Source organism: Ixodes scapularis, unplaced genomic scaffold (genome assembly GCF_016920785.2).
Source record: "Ixodes scapularis isolate PalLabHiFi unplaced genomic scaffold, ASM1692078v2 PGA_scaffold10__122_contigs__length_95168666, whole genome shotgun sequence".
Lineage (NCBI taxonomy): Eukaryota > Metazoa > Arthropoda > Arachnida > Ixodida > Ixodidae > Ixodes > Ixodes scapularis.
This window is the reverse complement of record NW_024609836.1, coordinates 33,219,801-33,232,874: the sequence shown is the minus strand read 5'-3', so window position 1 is coordinate 33,232,874 and position 13,074 is coordinate 33,219,801. Positions and strand designations below refer to the sequence as shown.

The window sequence follows — 13,074 nt, the reverse complement described above, 5'->3', positions numbered from 1 at the left end:
GAGATTTAGGCGTAGGTTATATCGTATGACGCCTTCGGGAATGATTTCATCGAGGGCTTTGGAAAGTTTTATGCTACTCAGTTTTGTTAGCACAGTTTCTGGAGTTTTAGGCGCCAACATAACGGTCAGACCAGTCTGGCGTTGTGGTTGAGATAGGATGGTGTCATCGGTTGAGTTGGAGCTGTTGCCGTTCTGGCGTCCTTTTTTTCGTTTAAAGCTCTTTCTGCTGCTCACCGTTTTGATATCTGCATCCAGAGATTCAGCATCGTTGGGAGCGTTGTCTTCTTCGATTAGTTCATCCTAGCTGTAGCTGAGTCGTCATGACTGGTCTCTGCGTCGAATTGATTGGTTTCCATTTGAATGCCAGGTTGGTCGGCCATGTTAGTTGAGTCGATGTGGAACCCCAGGCCTGGGTCGGCTTGACGGGGTGGCCCACCTTATGTGCTGATGAAGGGATATTCTCGTTGCTGATTATGTTAAGGATCTGAAAAAGGTTTTCGTCTTGTCCTGCCGGTGGTAAAGAAAAATTAGGCCAGATTCCTTGGAGCGAGGTACGCAGATATCCTTTGGCTGTACTTCTTCGACGTCCATCTGGTTATCTTGGTTAGCAGTACAGTGTTCTAGAGGGTGTAGTGGCAAGAGCGGCGCCCGCTTACAATGAAGCGCGTGAAGACGGTCGACGTAGATACCGCGAGTGGCGCTGGAGTTCCGTGCCCTAGGAGAATTAATGGCACGTGTGCGATGAACGAAGAAGACGACGAGGGTGGCGCGGTACGCTTCTCCAAAATGTAGCACCGTAGAACTTCTTTCGCAGCTATTAAGCCTGCAGCCCAAGTGATAGCGTTACTGAACGATGTGTCAGTACTGGGGGGGGGGGGGGGGGGGGAGTCGATATTAAGTAAATTATCTCCCTCAAAACACGCGACTATTTCAAGTAGAGGATAACACACTTTAGAGGCAGTAGTTCAAAGGCAGAACTACAATTTACTATACTTCGTTTCACGTTATGTTGTACCGCAGCGAAGGCTAGAAGCGCGAGCTCATAGTGTTAACAGCTGCTCTTAATTCACGAGAGCTTGTGCCGCCGAGATGTGCCCCAGAGCAAGGAGCTCGCGCTTGTAGCCTTTCCTGCGGTACATCATAAGGTGAAACAGAGTTTACAGAACAACATTAGCAGTTGTTTCGCACCGCGAAAAGCTCCAGTCAAACCACAGTAGTAAGCGCCATACAGCACTGATGATGGGGCTGACGGGGGCGCACTCCTAGGGCACAGAACAGCAGCGCCATGGTGTCGTCTACGCGCAAAATCTTCACAAAGCGGCCGCCGCTCTTGCCACTACAACCCCCTCTAGAACACTGTAGTTAGCAGAGAATGATAGAGTATACTTTTGTTTCAGCATGTAATTATTCGAGACAACACGATAATTATGATCTGATTAGGCAGTGTCAGGGCCTCCTCGTAGGCTTCCGTGGAACGAAGAGGAACGCCAAAGTTGGATATGCTTCGTTCTTTATATTGGCTTGCGATGATCGATCAGAATTACCCAAATGGCGTAAAAATCGTTCATTAATGCAACGCTGTTTCACAGCACAGTTCCTAGGCACCCCTTTCTGATTTAAGCGGCGTCGGCGTAACCGCGCGTTGCGTTAAAGGCTGTTTCCCAAAATGACGTCACACGTGACGTCACGTGTGCCGTCAAGGGACGTCACGTGGGTAAACTTTTCGTTGTGTGTCGTCACGTGACGTCACGAGGGTAAACTTTTCCCGCTAAATTTTGCGGTAAAAGTTTTGCTCAGTTTGGCGGAAAATTTTTCCGCTAAATTTAGAAGAAAACTTTTACCCGTTTGACGTCACTTTTAAGATTTTAGATGACGTGTCATGTGACGTCACACGTCAATTCAGCGGGAAAATTTCCCGGCTAGATTTAGCGGGAAATTTAGCTAATTTTTTGCGCTAAGTGGGATGGGAATAGGAGAGGAGGATGGGAGAGTACGGATGGGGAGCAGCTGGCACACCCTCCCCTTCGTACCCTTCCTCCCTCCTCTCAAGAGCTGCGCTCCAATTCGGCATTACAAAGAATTGTAAACGTCTAATTTTTTTAACGTGTCTTTATTAAGGGGTATCGGTGGCCGAGTGGGCTAGCGCCCACCAGGGGGGCTAAGCTCGCCTCCGGCAGGAATCTCTCCGATGCCACGTCACGAGGGAGGGGAGGAGCTTCTTTTGACTCCGCCCCGGTGAGTTTCCCGCTCCCCCTCTTACATTTCCGACCCCCCCGGCGGCGGCGAGTTCCCCAGCGTAGCTCCGATTTTTCCCTACGCTCCGCAGTGAAGGGTTTTTATTTTATTCAAATCGGGGGACCTGTGGCCGGCTGGGCTAGCGCACACCAACTCGGAGCACGTCGAGCGAAAAGTCCGTTGCAGAACCCAGGATGCTGGGTTCAATCCCCACCCCTGCCCGTTTCGATGTTGATGAGCATCGTACAGGCGTGCAATCGCGTAACACTACTGCGGGATGAACTTTAAAGACCCCAGGCTAGCGGTTGTACGGCACTGCATGGCTAAATTTCTCATCTACAGCTGGGAGAATCTTCCCCGTTGAAGTAGACCAAGTTTTAGGCAGTATCAACATACATACAGCCCAATATTTTTATTTAAATCGTAAATGACAAATAAGAATAGGTAACAGCAGGGATGCTAATTATACAAACATTGCTTGGATATGGGCTAGTTGACTAGACATTGTGATAGTTTGCTGCGCCACGTAGATGCAAGAAAAACGCTCTTAATAAAGATATAAACTAAAGCAGAGTATAGACGAAAAACAACATACAGGAATGGCGCAGACTAACAACTGTGTAATTTATTTCTCATCTTTCTCCCCCCACACAGCCACAATATTTTTTTTTCAGAATAGGGTGCACGTGGAGCGAAAGCTCGCGCTGTAGAACCCAGGATCATGGATTCATCCCCAACCCCGCCCTTTTCGATGTTGATGAGCATCGTACCGGCATGCGGTCGTGTATCACTACTACGTGGTGCACGTTAAAGACCCTAGGCTAGCAGTCATACTGCACTGGCTAAATTGCTTATCAACAGTATAGGTGACAATGTCGCAATGTTCTGGCATGTTCTCCTGCTGTATAAACAACTAACGGCCAATTTGTTTGTCAAAATACGGTGTGGAAGAAGAAAGATGAAAAAGAAATTACACAGTTGTTAGTCTGCGCCATTCATGTATATTGCTTTTCTTCTATCATCTGTTTTAGTTTGAATTTTATCAAGTGCGTTTATCTTGCATCTACGCAGCACAGCAACCCATCAAAATAATTGTAAAAGCCTGTAGGTAATGGTAAATTGCGTTCCTGGTTGCAGATTGCCGTAAAAACACATTTGTTTCTAGGATTCACTTTGTAGAATTTGGATGTAGGATTCAAGACGGGGGCGGCGGTTCATTCACGGCTCCATCGCCTCAAGCCCGGTTCGCCACGCAGTTCATCGCGCAGCCACCTTACCACGTCTTTCGAGAGGCGATAGTGTTGTTGAAAATGAACGTCGTCCATGTCCAACACATTGGCGTGGTTTAAATACCTATGCCGACGGCAAAACACGAACGAAAACGCTGCCATTTTGGACGCTTCTCCCTGATCTCGCGCCCAACTCGCCCAAACTCGCCTAGGTCGGAGCCGGCAAGCTTTTCCCATCCGCGGCGGCTTCTGCCACGTCACAATGACGTCACCGCATCTCGCCGCGAGTTCCGAATATGCAACTCTCCGACTGCCTCAAACCCTCCGTTTAACGTCACGATCTAGGGAGTGTCGGCGCGTGTCGTCATGCACGGCGCCGACGAATCGCGGCGGTCGGCGAGTTTGGCGGAGAACTCGCCTCGATCTCGCCACGCCGAGCTTAGCCCCCCAGATCGGAGTACGTGGAGAGAAAGCTCGCGCTGGAGAACCCAGTGATCCTGAGCTCAATCCCCAGCCCTGCCGGAAGAACACACTTCCATTGAAGTGAGTTCGGGGAGCCACTACGCTTGCTCCTGTAGACCAAGTGTGTAATCTTGATAGCAGTGTTCAAGGAGTAAAAACAATAGAAGAAATTAACGCTGCGTAAAATTAGTATTATTTTGATAGGAGTAATATTAGATGCGCACTTGTTTTCTGTTGGCAGGAAAGTAGTGCATTGTAGAAAAACAAGCGGCTAATCAAGTTTCCAGCCTTGGCCCCTGCGCGACGGCCAGCGACGACCAGGAGGCACCTGCGAGACTCCATTTGGAATCTGAAGGTAGCAGGAGAGGCTCGAAAGGCTTGCTTGAAATAGAACTCGCCCGAATGGGGCAAGGTGTCTTCGAACCACCGTTTGCTCCTCTGGAAAGTCCACCGTTCTCGACTGATCACGGGTAGGTTGTCGGTCATGAGAGCGGCTATGGTGAAGGCATTGGCCTTCAGCTTTTGATCGATGTCACTTGAAATTCTTGCCTGTGCGTCGGCATCCTGGTCCAGCTGCTTCATATCTGAAAGGCGTTGGGCTTTCAAGGAGAAAGGTGCCCCGACCACGCGCTTCCACTGTCCAACATTGCGGATATCGCCCTCCAGCTCGTCCTCCACGCACTCCATGATGTTTCATTGTGGCCACGGTGGAAGATCCACCGTGATTGTGGCGAGTGGCGAGTGGCCGAGTGGGCTCGCGCACACCAGCTTGGAGCACGCGGGGCGAAAGCTCGCGCTGCAGAACCCAGGTATGCTGGGCTCAATCCCTATCTTCTGCTCGTTTCGCTCCGTTTCACCTTATGTTGTACCGCAAACAAGGCTAGAAGCGCGAGCTCATAGCGTTGGGAGCTACTCTTAACGCACGAGAGCTTCTGCCGCCGAGATGTGCCCTGAGCAAGGCGCTCGCGCTTGTAGCCTTTCCTGCGGTACATTATAAGGTGAAACAGAGTATAGATTAGCATTGTACCGGCGTGCGGACGTGTATCACTAGCATGTAATGGCTGATCTAATGATCAAGTTGGGTCTAAATTTGGATAAAAGCTCGTGACTTAGCGCAACAATGTGTGGTAACGTGTTTCTAATAAGACGACGAAGTTATTTATGAAAAAAATGCGTATGCACTGTAATATTTTGCGTGCCCATTACTTACCCATCGTCATTGCCATCATTTTGGAGTGACACTAAGTTTTTCCGTGTAGCACCAACACACTTGGAGTGTGGTTCGGCGGGTTGAAGTGCACTCGCTTGTAGTGACACTAAACTAGCCAGTCTGACAGGGGTATTAGACATCTTCCCGTCTGTTCAACGTACGTTTTGCCCCACGTCAGCGGGATTTCATAAACGACGCCTTCTGCGCAATCTACGAACGGGCTGCGATGCTTCTTCACGCAGCCAACCGGTGGTTTGCGGCAAGGGTCCGTCATTTTGCGCAACTTGGCAAGTTTTTCCGGTGCAGAAAAAACCACCCGAGCATTTACGCGGTTTGCTATCCTTTTGAGATTATGTGCGGATTTGTGCATGTAAGGCACAACCGCCACTCTTTGTTTCTTTTGGGCCACATCCTGGTCTGGACTCGCTACTACTCGTAGCTTCTTTAAAACCTTTTCTGCAACCGACACCAGGAGCGTCCCCGGAAAACCGGCAGCCACCAAGCGTTCTGACTGCTCCTTCAGACCTGAATGCATCGCATGATGGCACGACCTTCTGATGGCGTTGACAAAGCACATATTTACAATTCCTTTCTTAACAAGTTTCGAATGGGATGAATTGAATGGCAACAGGGGCTTATTTGCTCTTGGTTGGTATTTCCAACACACATGTTCGTCCGAAAGTGTGTGTGAGCTTGATATCTAAAAACTGTATGACGTTGTCCACAGGTACCTCGTGCGTAAGCTTGAGAGGATCTAGGACGGTACTAAAAACTGTTAAAAGGCTGTTCACCACCGAGGGAAAGTGAGAAACATCATGCTGAAGAAAAACTAAATAATCGTCGACGAATCTAGAACTCTTACTACCATTAAAGCCATTCAGGCGTTTCGAGAGAACTCTGTCATGATGGGCAAAAATATATCGCTTAAAACTGGAGCTAAACACGAGCCAATACACACCCCTCGCTTCTGAATATACACTCCGCTGTTCCACTCAACAAAGGTCGAGTTTAGATAAAATGTAAGCAATTCGAGAAAGTCATCTACACTCATTCCTGCTGCGTTCTGAAAGGCCACCACCCCGTGTTTATCGGTGCTTCCCTCGACGCAGGTCAGTAGTTTGTCGTGCGGTAGGGAATAGAATAAATCTTTTATGTCTAGTGAGCAGGCTAGAAAGCCTTTGTCCGCGTTTGTCTTTAAAAAATCTACGCCTTCATCCGAGCTTTTGACCAAAAACGGGTCGTCAATACAAATGGCTCCCAGTTTATCTTGCAGAAAGAGTGCTATCGATTTCCGCCATGTGCCTCTCTCCGAAGCTATCACTCTTAACGGACAATCAACTTTGTGCGTCTTAGCGCTGAACATCATCTGTAGGCACTCCCCTTTGGTTTTGTCAATACTATGTGACAACCTGTCTAATTTTAACTTCTTGCACAATTTTTTCCCCTCCACCTTTAGCTTAGTTAAAGACACCTTCCGACGCTGATTGAACACTGACGAAATAGCCTCAAGGGCCTTACTCCCGAATTCGGCTTCTGTTAACACCACAAACCCTCCTTCCTTGTCGACGGGAATGATAGACAATCGACGCTCTTTCAATAGCGACACCACACGCTTAACCGGAATTTGGGGCTTCGCGGGTTTGTTGTTGTTCCCAGACAGCACGTCCACTCCCTCCGAGATACGACGTTCAACTTCGCCGTCTGGAGCGCACCTGGCGACTTGGCGGACAAGGCCCAAGAGTTCCGGAGCGTTCATGTTCGGCTCAACCGCAAACTTTGGTCCTAGAGCAAGAACTCGTCGTACATTTTCTGGAAGCTGCACGTCACTCACTGATTTGATGTCACACTTGGCCACTGGACGTTGCTTGGGTAGGGTGGCACGTAGACGATGCAATGATTTCTGCCAGAGGAACTCTGTGGTCCTATCCACGATGACAAAGATGCATCGTGCCATTCAAGCTTTTCTGCTCTACATTCAGGCGAATGACCTGTTCCCCACCCCGACCCGGACAACTATTTTTGGAGAGGACTGAGGATTCTGCGCGGAGTATCTGTAAGAGGGGGGAGAACAATGTTCGCAAAATCACGTTGAGGGTCGTTCGACGTCCCTCACCTCCGTCGTTTCCCGTGAATGTCGAGCAGAAAAGCTTGAATGGCAGGCACTTACCAGCCTTATTTCTCACAATGGAAGATAGCTCAAAAAGGGTACGCAGCACGCATAAAAAAATTAAGTGGAAACTTTCAAGAGGGGCGAGAAAACGTCGAATGCAAAACCGCAAAAACCTAGGTAGAGGACAGCGCTGAGCGGGTCTTCACAGGCCAAGAGAGTGGCAGAAAATTTCTAGCTGATAGAGGGCGCAAGAGTCGCACCGCCGCATCAGCATCAGCAAAATGGCGGCTGCCGAGGAGCGTTTTTTTGGAAAGGTGTATAAGGGGAGGGTGGGGGTGCCAAGCAAAAAATCGATAGCATGCCACTTGTTCATGACGCCGGTGGCACCGGTACCCTGCGACTGGTGCCATCGGGCGGCCCACAATGGCAAAAAGCGTAGACGCTCTCGTGCCCCGTGACGGTTCACGCCACGTCCCTTCCAGCAGAAATGCATCGGTATCCTGGCCACAGCGCCCCTTTTTCGCCATTAAGCGACGGCACGTGGAACTAACCAGAAACGCGGAGTGCTCGGTACACCTACCCCTTAGATGCTTTGCAGCAGCAATGCATAGACGCCGCCTTAACCGATCTTCAGTCTTCGTTTCTTTTTATTCAGTTTAGTTCAATTCGCCATAACCCCAGCAGGACATGTCATTGCCGTCTTAGATTCTACCGCGTCCTTCTCCCTAGCATTGTCCCAAATAAGGAGGCTCGTCAACATCCGCTTCAGTGGCTCGGCATCTCGGTAAGACAAAAGAAGGTCAGCAATGGCGGCTGTTACCTGGAGCGTGTGCGAAGCGTCTATAGCCACCGTAACGCAGCAGCCGAATTGATACGACTTGACATCATCATCATTCAATTTCATTTTTTTGCAGTATTTAGACGCACAGCTACGCTCTAAAAAAGTGTTTTTATATCTTTGAATGGCGTCGGAGAATACCAACTCATCATCCTGAAAAGGTTGATTTCCAAAAGTGATCGATTTCAAACCAGAACCAAGCCTTTAGCTATCATCATCACCACCACAGGGGTGTCACGTGAAAATATCGCGTCCCTGATTCGCTGCTGCCGCTTCAAAGGTCTCCGAGTTGTTTGAGTTGGTCGTCCGTTTCGAGGCCGGACCCGATCTCGGCAATTCGTGTTGATCTAGGGAAAGCTAGGGAACAACCCGTTAGCAACCTCAAAATTGCTGGAAAAGTTGCCCCGTCTGAAGCGGGCCTTAGGGCGTTCTAGCCGATTTAGAAGCTCTGTTTCTTGATGTTTGACTAAACGCTGGTCGCTGATTGTTACACATAATTAATTGGGTTAATATTTTTAATACCCTCGGCTCAGCGCACCGTGGCGATTTGTAAGCGGAATAGGAACAGCCTCTTTCAAATGAGTTTGGGAAACAAATTTTTTATCCAGGATTAATCCGGTACCGATAAAAAAAAAAAAACTATAATTCACGTTCTGAAATAAAATAAGAAACCAACCCAGATTCCAAATGTTAAGAAAAGAGCTATACGAAATCAAAGCCATTAATCTAGTACACTCATGAAAACCTGAGAAATAGTCCCAATGTGAAGTGCGCACGCTTATTGTTCCTGTGCTTCTGAGAGTTTTCGTCTGCTTTCCCACAACGAATTACCCACAAACATTAGCCGGGGGAGCTCCCCGACCGCAACTCCCCTTCTTTTCTTTTCCCCAACAAATTTTCCGGGTGCCGTACCCCAGTTTGCTCCTCACCCTTCCCTTTTCTTCTTCCCTACTCTCCCTCCTTCTTTCCTTCTCCTCCTGGAGCGTATTAGGAAGCTGCAGTTGAATCTGTACCGATTCACAATATCAAAGTTTAATCTTCGCCTTGATTCCAAACCGAAGATTTTCGCCTCAAATAACTCCTTCACGAAGTTGTGACACGTTACTTCGTCGTCACCGATAACTTCCGAAAACGACGATCTTCCGACGAGAAAGTTCAGAGTATTCACAGCCTGCCTAAGGACAATGCAGACGGCATAGACTCTATTGCGGCGAAGGAATGCAGAAACATGCGGGCGCGACGTCATCAGCGCAGCTGTTCAATCGGCTTGCCCACGGTGTTGCTCGCGCGCGCTCCGATAAAGGTCGCTAGGACTTTGCGTTTCACAATCTCGCTGGAATTCGAGCACTGAGAAAGTTTAGGTGACTCCATCGCAGACTTGTACCGTACGCATTACAAGTAATCAAATTACTTGTAATCGATTACTTTTTAAAGTAATTTTGTAATCAGTTGATTACTTTTATTTCGCAGTAATCACAAGAGTAATCTGATTACTTTTTGAAGTAATAAAATTACTTGTATCCATTACAATTTGTCCACGCCCCCCCCCCCCCCCCCCCCCGGCACAAGCCTTTTTTTTATGAAATGGCAGAAATACAATTTGCTTTTTTTTTTTTTTTCGAGCGGAAAAAAGAAAGGTTTTTGTGGAGCTGTAGGAAACGAGGTCACTCTCTTTCTATGTACAGTTTCTGTGGAATGTTCGTTTTTTTTTTTGTTTTTTTTTTTTTCGAGCTGGGACTGGGGGGTAGGAAGCCCCAGGGAAGCCACAGTTTGTGACAAAGGCCATTCAGGGCGAAGTTTGAGGAAGCAGAATGTAGCTTTGTTAGTCCTTCGTTCAAACTAGCCCCCTCACGCACACACACACAGAAATAAAAAAAATAAAAAATCCTGCTTAGGGTACCTACTCGCAGCCCGTAGGAGAACCAGAACCGAAGATTGCCTAAAGCGGATGCGAAGTATAACAAAGGCAGTTGAAATATTTCCCCATTTCCACTACGTGGTCTTCGCGACAAGCAATGTTTCAAGTTGAGAAGTGGTCGGGGCGATCTCTTCCGCTAATGGATACTACACATGATCCGTTTCAAATTCTGGAGCTGCTGCTCTTTTGTATAACATGCGAGCTCATCCACATGTGAATAATAAAATGAGTGACGCAAACTTTGAGCGACAACCCTTGCTCATGCTTAACAAAATCTAGAACCCCCTCCACTCCCCGCCCCCCCCCCCCCCCCAAACACAAACACACTGGCGAACGCCCAAATCCTTAAACGTCTTCAAACGAATTCTATGCTTGTATCCGCATTGTGAAAGTGAAACGACGGCGAAGAGGGAGCCAATTTTTCTTCTTCAATACTTGTGCAAATGTAAAATATTGTTATGAGCGCTAAAGATGTGTCTTCACACAATAAAGTAATCGGAAAAGTAACGATTACTTCTTTAAGTAATGTCCAATTACTTTTGCCGTCAAGTAATCATGTAATCTAATTGAATACTTTTAGCCAAGAGTAATAGTAATTGTAATCGATTACTTTTTTTTAGTAACGTGTACAAGACTGCTCCATCGTCGGGTCACTCCGCGAACTTCGCTCCCAACTTTGTGTTTGACGAGTTAGGCGACCCTGATTGAAACGGGCAGATGTGGGGGTTGAACCCAGTATCCTTGGGGTTTGCAGCGCTAGCTTTCGCTCCGCGTGCTTCCAAGCTGGTGAAGCTTAGAGCCACTAAATAAGCTACGCTTGAGAGTAACGGCACTTAGACATATCGTGTCTTAAAATCATGGTTGCCAGTTATCTGAAGCTTTATCTGAAATCACAGGAAAGGCCTTTCCGCCCTCCACAACATGTTTAAAGAGTTCGTGACAGAGCAAAGCAATATAGCGTGACCTTCCTAAAACTCGAATCTAATGCTGAGGAAGTCGCACTTTTGAATCATGACGATCGTCAGTTGCGTCTGCTCTGCATACGAGCCAAAATGGCGGCGGGAACGGAGTGCCGATACTCTAAGCGCAGCTCATTTAGTGGCTCTAGTGAAGCTGAGTTTGGAAGCTCCGCCTTCTGCTCGAGCTGGCTGGCTTCCGCAGTGCTCTGGTTGCGCGTGCCTGCGTGTTCACACTTGTGTTAGCAAGGGCAGAGAGCTCGCGCTGAAGGCACAGCTTCTTGAGGGTGAACGGAGTATAGCCCACCCGGCCATCAATCCCCCTAAAAGAAAAGAAATAAATAAAAGAGAGGAAAAATGGCATGCATGATGGCGTTGTAAATGGCGTCGCACCTTGGGAATAGCATATTTGCTCAATCATTTAATATTAATTTGCTTCATGGCTTTATTTCTCGACGTTTTGCAGAACAATACTTCTTTTGATTCATTCGAACGCCAACGAACGAGAGCAGATGTGGGTGTTAAGATCCTTTTTCATCGCGCGATAATCTGACGTAATATTTGACGTAGATATTGACGTCACGCATCATGTAATGTCTTTAAAGGTGGCAAAGTTAAGGCGCAGCACAGCTCAAGCATTTACTTCATTTCATCGTCAAAGGACAGTACAGTAAGTGTGCTTATGGCGAATTCCAGGAGAAAGAACATTATGGGTCCGCTGGTTATGCCTAACTTTTAAACATATTAATAGGGTAGGTTCTGTTTTAGTATGTGTGAACCAAAGATAACGCTTGATTAGCACAAAAAAATATTACACGTCCCACATGCGCGTATAGAACTGGTATGTGAAAACTAAGTTTTTTAGCCAATTCTTGTTTTTCGGTAAAATACTTTTCTGAAAAGAACGGTTTTATAATGTAGCACGTGTGATATATTTATTTGATATACCGGGGGCTGCAATGAAGATTTAAAATAACATCGAAGTAGAAATAGGCTGGTTGAGAAAGAAAGCAACTTTTCCGGTAACAAATTGCCAGACATGTCGTATGTCCAAGATTAAAAAAATAAAATAAACAGCTAAGTAATGAACTAAAATTTGCTAGTTCACTATTTAATCAATGAAAAAAACAAAACAAAAAAAAAAAAACACGGTTTCAACTGGAAACTTTTTGAGCGGCGTCGAAACCCACTAAATCGACTCATTTTGAAGGAGATACAACAGTTTATTTATTTATTGATTTCAAATACCACCAAGGTAAATCCATTGAAGAGGGGAGTGTTTTATTGTTGAATATCAGCGCAAATACGACAGGAAGGAGAGATAAGGGAGACAGGATAGAGCGCTCTATCCTGTCTCCCTTATCTCTCCTTCCTGTCGTATTTGCGCTGTTAATTCAACAATATGATCAACCAACTAGTCCACCAGATGATCGTGAAGAGGGGAGCGAGTTGTAAAAATATTTACATTGTGCAAATCTTAGTAAGAACATTCTTAAACAGGACAATATCATTGATGTTGGCGGTCGAGGCGGGAAGGTGATTTCAGTCCAACGATGTTTGAAGTATGAAAGAATATTTAAATAACGATTTCTTGAAGTTTGGAATGCCGATCTAATGACTATCATCAATGCGAGTGGAGATGTAAGAGATTGGGTTAACTAGGTTTTTGACAAAGGACAGCATTTCGGCGGAATATTTTATGAAAAAGACGCAAACGAAATATTTTACAGCGCTGAATAAGTGATGGCAAACCTAACGTGTTTTTCATGGGAGTAACGTTGGCGGTGCGGTGATAGTTTCATAGAATGAAACGGGCTGAGTGGTGGGGAATGGATTCAAGTATGGTAAATAGTGACGAGTGAGCAGGATCCCATACGGCTCCAGCATATTCCAATTTTGGAAAAATTAAAGTTTTGTACGGTGGTTAGTATCAATGAAGACGGAGCAAGAAAGAAATTTCTTTTTAAGTACCCTAACATGCGGTTCTCACTGTTAACTACGTATTCAAAATGAATCTTCCAAAAAAGGTATCACGCTATGTAAACTCCAAGATATTTATAAGCTGACACTGCAGCGAGAGGTTTACTGGTAAGATGGAAGGTGGCAGGCACATATT

General features: G+C 46.7%; 1 protein-coding gene across 1 annotated transcript in view; it reads left to right on the top strand.

Moving 5' to 3' along the window:
- Positions 1-320: 320 nt before the first annotated feature.
- The window catches only part of LOC121832973 (arylsulfatase B-like), a 54,847-nt gene continuing 42,093 nt past the window's right edge, over positions 321-13,074 (top strand). Inside the window, exon 1 of the mRNA XM_042288518.1 lies at positions 321-367. Within this exon, the coding sequence (XP_042144452.1) occupies positions 321-367 (47 nt within the window). The remainder of the gene's footprint in view (positions 368-13,074) is intronic.